This window comes from Neoarius graeffei, chromosome 21, assembly GCF_027579695.1.
Source record: "Neoarius graeffei isolate fNeoGra1 chromosome 21, fNeoGra1.pri, whole genome shotgun sequence".
Lineage (NCBI taxonomy): Eukaryota > Metazoa > Chordata > Actinopteri > Siluriformes > Ariidae > Neoarius > Neoarius graeffei.
The window spans coordinates 26999586-27005585 of NC_083589.1; the positions used below are offsets into that span (position 1 = coordinate 26999586).

The following is a 6000-nucleotide window of genomic DNA, read 5'->3' on the forward strand; positions in this document are numbered from 1 at the left end:
AGTTTACTTCTATGTGTAAACAACAGATGACGTGTGAAATTTTGACAAGTCTCTAGCTCACAAATCACATTTCAGTTTATTTCAGGTCAACCACTCTCAAATTATAACAATTTTATAATTATAAAATTATAAGCACGACAAGAGAACGCTCATTTTATAGCAAAATTCTAGCAAGACGAAATAAAATTCTTCCATGATATTATCAAGAAAGCTTTTGAATCTCACCCGAGATAAAATGATCACTGCAAACACGAGCTGTTTTGGTTTTAGCCTCTGTTAGATCAGGCCTGCCAATGTTGTTCAGCCGTGCTCGTCTCCTCTCCTCTCCGTACTAAGCCTCAGAGTTTCCCCGCCCTCTTTCCGAATCATGGACGGTATTCTAAAAAATCAGAACGTGCCACAGTCATGAGTACTGTTGTGACCACAACTATATACAGCACAAAGATATGACAAAGCTAAAAGAACGCTTAAAGCAGCAGAAAAACAAAGAGTTGTGCAAGCGTGACTGTTTTGTATGGAATGTCGCTTGACCCCACATTTGTATATCCATCAACATGGCCGATATCCGGGTTCCTATTTTGCTTTGATGTCACTTGCAAGTCAAGGATAAACGTTTAATCGTACGTTTATTTATGAACCTACTCCGAAGTTACAAATACTATAAATAATTGGATAGAATAAAATCAAATTCTAATTCCGTATCTGTATTTTATGGTGATTATCTTGGCCAATAATACTGTTTACTCGAAGGTTGATATGACTCAACTGTTAAGGCTGACCTGAAGGTCATGGGTTTAAGCCCCAGCGCTGACGAGCTGCCACTGTTGGGCCCTTGAGCAAAGCTCTTAACCTTCTCTGCTCATGTACCCCCTTATTGTACGTTGCTCTGGATAAGTGTCTGCTAAATGCCTCTGATGTAATGGAGTATTTTTAAGAGCAGTTATCGAGACTGTCCCAAACACATGGGGTTTCATTTCAGGAAATGCCACGTTGAAGTTCCTGTCCATGGTAATTGCACATATGATACAGATTGGTATTAAGTTTGGAAAAAAAAAATCAATACAATATTTCTTTTAACATGCACTACATGGCCAAAAGTTTGTGGACACCTGACCAAACCCATCCATATGTGCTTGTTGAACATCCCATTCCAATTATTCCCATTATCCCTTTCCTCCACTTTTCTGGGAGGGCTTTCCATTAGATTTTTGGGCGTGGCTGTTGGGATTTGTGATCATTCAGTTACAAGAGCATTACTGATATTAGGCGAGGAGGCCTCGGGTGCATTCAGTGTTCCAGTTCACCCCAAAGGTGTTCACTGGGGTTGAGGTCAGGGTTCTGTCCAGGACCCTTGAGTTTTTCTACTCCAACTTTGGTGCACCATGTCTTCATGGCGCTCACTTTGTTGACCGGCGCATTATGGTGCTGGAGCAGGTTTGGGCCTCTTAGTTCCAGTGAAGAGAAATTGTAATGCTCCAACATACAAAGACATTGTGTACAGTTGTGTGCTTCCAAACTCTTTGAAGAAGAACCACATATGGTCAGGTGTTCACATACTTTTGGCCACACTGAAGTTGTATTTACTGTTATTCTTTACTCTACTGAACCTTCAGGCACTCTTCCTGCTACTTCAGGGAACTGTATAATTTCCTCGCTTTCTGTCCCTCCATCGACACCCATACCGGTCACCACCAACCCCATGGTCTACCACATCCAGCCGACGACTGTGACCATCCTGAGCCAGAGTGCCCTCGGTCAGTTGGGCTCTGAGGCCATCATTGTGACCGATTACACAGAGGTTGAGTTGGGCAGTAATGAAGTGGCTGAAGAATCGGTGGACAGGTGCATGGAGGTGCACGCTGGAAGCAGCGCCATGGTGGCAGTTCTCAGCACCCAAAGTGCTGTCGAAGAAGAGGAGATGATTACTGTGAGCCAACACCTCGAACTTCCCAAAGATCCAGAGAGCAACAGGAACCGCGAGGAGGAGAAAAGTCTTTGTGAGAAATCTACACAATGTGACATCAGTGACGGTGGTGGATTAGCATCCTTCACTGATCTCAGGACCACGGGTAACGATCACTCACTGTCCATAAAACCTGAAGGAATCGAATCTGATGGAGAAGGTGAAAATAAAGAGCTTATGGAGAGCAAGAAAGATGTTATGCAGTCTTCCGGTTGTCAGGAGAATGACCGAGAACCTAACACTACTCTTACTAAGCATGAAAGTTTGCCGTTAGCAAGCATGGAGCAAGCAGTACCAGAGCGAAGGGGGCGTGGAAGACCGAGGAAGACCGCCGTAACTCCAAAGGTGGTTCAGAATGGGAGACGAGGGGGACGACTCAAAGCAGAAAAAGTCACAGAGGAAAGGTAAGGAAAATACTTGTGTACATAGTCTTTAATAGTTTATATAATTTTCAACATTAGTTTTAGCCTTATAAATTGTTTTATTAATTAATTGTCTTACTGACTACTATCTTTTTTTTTTTTTAAATTTTAACAGGAAAACTGAAGATATTGGAGAAAAAGCAGGTACATCCCAAAATATATATCAATGTACCGTATAACACTCATGTGGCTGTCAGAAGTAGCTATAATTATTGTACTGTTAATTAAGTTTCTACGTCTAATCGGTTTACTGTATATACAATGTGCAAAAATTTGCATCCCTCCAGGACAAAATGAAAGACCGAGAATTTGATGATGGCGTATGTATGGGTTCACAAATGTTATTTCATTATTTTCATTCATAATGAACAAAAATATAAATAGAGACTGACTAAAGTCACAGTAATTTGTGCTATCTGACCTTTGTCAATTGAAGGTCAAGGAAAAGTTGTGCCCTGATGCACTGAACAAAATTTAAACATTGAAAAAATCATGAAAATTGACAGTTGTAAGTGATTAAAAAAAAAAATCCCGTTTTTCATGGATCGTTCTGGTTCGGTGATCCAGATCAGCACCAAAAGCAACGTAATTCAGCCCAGAGGTTTTCTTCCTGTGAAATTTGTTCATGATTGGTTGAAAACTGAGGGAGGAATAGCGTCCTAAAAAATGTTAAGAGAATAATAAGAAGGAAGAAGAAAGTAGAAAGAGCCTGAGTGAGAGTCATAATTTGCGCTAGCGCAAATTAAACAGCAGTTGCGGATGGATAAATTGTAAACCTTAAGGACGGTTCCTCTTTTACCCTCATTTAATTACCAAACGGGATGGAAACTTTTGCCATTTATGACATATTTATTTAATATTTAATATAAACACGAGTACAAGTTGACCTATTGATTTGAAAGTTTTTAACCGAAGTAAATCCACTATGTGGATTGTACCTTCTCGACATATTTATAGTATGTATGCTTCTTTTAGATGGAAAGTCCAAGTCACTCGAGACTGGACACAATGGCATGAACACTCCAGTCTCGTCTCATGATCTGATTCCACCAAGACCCCATAAAGCAGAAACGGCAGAAAATCCTCGCGCCCGTTACTTGTGTAACACGTGCGGCCGCAAGTTCACGCGCACATCTGATGTCCGGCGCCACCAGTTGACTCATACGGGTGAGCGTCCGTTCCGTTGTGCTCACTGTGAGAAGACGTTCCAGCATGCATGGGACCTGACTAAGCACTGCCGCAAGTTTCACGGCGAAGCCACGTTCTCTTGCCGACTCTGTCCGAGCCAGTTCGTCAATTTTCGAGCCTTGACTGCCCACCATAAGAAGAGCCATGCCAGTGAGCTGCCTCACTACTGCTCCATCTGTGGCCAGGCCAGTCCCAGCGCGGCTGCTCTTGTGCAGCATCGGAAAACGCACAGCGCTACTCAACAGTATCTCTGTGAACAATGTGGTGAAGGTTTTGACACCTTATTGCAGCGCTCCGTCCACAGACAGAGCCACCGCGTGCACCGCAAGTTTAAATGTCCACAGTGTGACAAGACGTACTCGCGACAGGCTGATGTCAAGCGTCACCTGCTGAGCCATACGGGTGAGCGGCCGCATCAGTGCAACCTGTGTGGGAAGAGCTTCACGCTCCGTGCCAGCCTCCAGAAACACCAGCTCACTCACACGGGTGAGAGGCCTTTCCCTTGCCCTCACTGTCCCAAGGCATTCAACCTGCTCTCCATCATGCGTCGACACGAGCGCATGCACACAGGAGAGCGGCCGTTCTTGTGCTCGCAGTGCGGCAAGCGCTTCCTGTCGCTCGGAGAACTCCTCAAGCACGACAAGTCGCACACGGATACCAGGCCACATTTGTGCAATCAGTGCCAAAAGAGCTTCAAGTCCAAGCGGGCCCTGCGGGAGCACGTTCTCAGCCACAGCGGCACGCGCCCGTATCCCTGCAACTACTGCGACAAGAAATTCTCCAAGCCTTTCGCTTTGAACCGCCACCATTTGATGCACACGGGCGAGAGACCTTTCGCATGCTCTCACTGCGAGAAGACCTTCCTGACATCAGCGGAGTTGGCCTTGCACAAGCGCGTACACACAGGAGAGCGGCCCTACGTGTGCCCAGAGTGCCCGTGGAAGTTTCGGAGTTCCTCGGAGTTGGCGCGTCACAGGCGCACACATGGCCAGCAGAGGGCGTACACCTGCAGCTACTGTCCCAAAATGTACGCTAGCACATCCAAACTGAAGAACCACATGCGAACGCACACAGGGGAGGAGAACACAAAGTGCCCTGAAGATGTTAGCCATACAGAGGAAGTCCAAGAGTCCACGCTGACAGAGGGTGACATGACCGATACCCTCTCATAATATGATAGGCTTGGTGGAAATGTGATTGTAGACTTATTTATATTCTCAATTTGTTTCTGCAATGATGTGGAATGGATTCATTATGTAATGCATTTTAAACTGCTATTCAGTACTTAACCTTTTGGGTGTGTGAGAATGTGCACTGGAACAAACAATGATGTTTTCTTCATCTGTATTTGGCTATATTCTGAAGCACAGAATATACGAGGGTGTATTATTTACTCTTTTTCCATACTTTCTTTTGCTTCAGCTGCACAGTCCTAAATAAAGATAAGGGTAATTAAGTCGTGTAGTGCTGGTTTATAAATTACTTTTTTCTCCCCTGCATTATAGCAACATGTATTATCAAAAAAAAATTTTTCATCGATTTGGTTGATGGTGTAATCAAACACAGAGTGACTTGAAGAAGCGCTTTGATGCACTGTCGTCTCCATTAAAGCTAGACAGCCTTTCGATTTCATAAAATCGGTTAAATTTAGTTCCCTCTGAAATTTGGCCATTGTGATATATGTTTATTTCTGCAATATCTCACAAAATATCAGGCCATTCTGTGGCTGGGAAGTTATTTAATTTGAGGGGATTAAAGCAAATAATGTGCATGAAATTGCTCGCTTCGCGCAGTCAAGCAGACAGAAGAAGTCCGTGTGTGTGCGCATGCGCAGGTTTACCTCTGACCGTGCACTGACAGTTCCATCATTCTGTCGCTAAACGAACAGCTGATCACACCGAGGTGCTCGCTGAGCGCCGATATTTATTAGTTTGGTCCTGCGTTTCCTTTCCTTCGTGTATAACATAACGTCTTTTCTTCTCGCTTTCCGTTACTGTAGTCGGTCTTTCTTTCACGTTTCATTCGCACACTCGCGTCCTCCATTTTTCTCTCCTGTTTCAAATTTGTATCCCACAATGCCTTGGGCGAACGGGGAAAGCCCGCCACGTGATGCATGACGTAGTATCTTGAATTGAGTCATGGTGAAGCAGGAAAAAATAGCAGAGAATTTAGGGCCATGTGGCCTGAAATTCGTTAATTGTTCTATTTAAATAAAATAAAATTGGAAGTCTGTGATTCGAATTCGGTAGCTTTTGGTCCACTAAGCAAAAACAATTGGGTGTCGGGAAAATTCTTTTTATGACCTACGCTTGAAAAATCTGAAAGGCAGGCTACCTTTTAATGCATGTCTCCTTTGTAATTTGAGTGATGGGGTGAGTCGTGTCAAACTAGAGGTTCAAAGGAGTGTGATGCCGAGCGGGATGCCTT

At 44.0% G+C, this 6000-nt stretch overlaps 1 protein-coding gene across 2 annotated transcripts in view; it reads left to right on the plus strand.

Annotated features, from left to right (window-relative positions):
- The window catches only part of si:zfos-932h1.3 (zinc finger protein 623), a 31485-nt gene extending 26462 nt beyond the window's left edge, over positions 1-5023 (plus strand). For both annotated transcript variants that reach the window (XM_060902911.1, XM_060902912.1), the window contains exons 7-9: positions 1614-2367; positions 2501-2529; positions 3361-5023. In XM_060902911.1, coding sequence (XP_060758894.1) covers positions 1614-2367; positions 2501-2529; positions 3361-4745 — 2168 coding nt within the window. In that variant the 3' untranslated portion in view covers positions 4746-5023. The remainder of the gene's footprint in view (positions 1-1613; positions 2368-2500; positions 2530-3360) is intronic.
- The last annotated feature ends 977 nt before the right edge of the window (positions 5024-6000 follow it).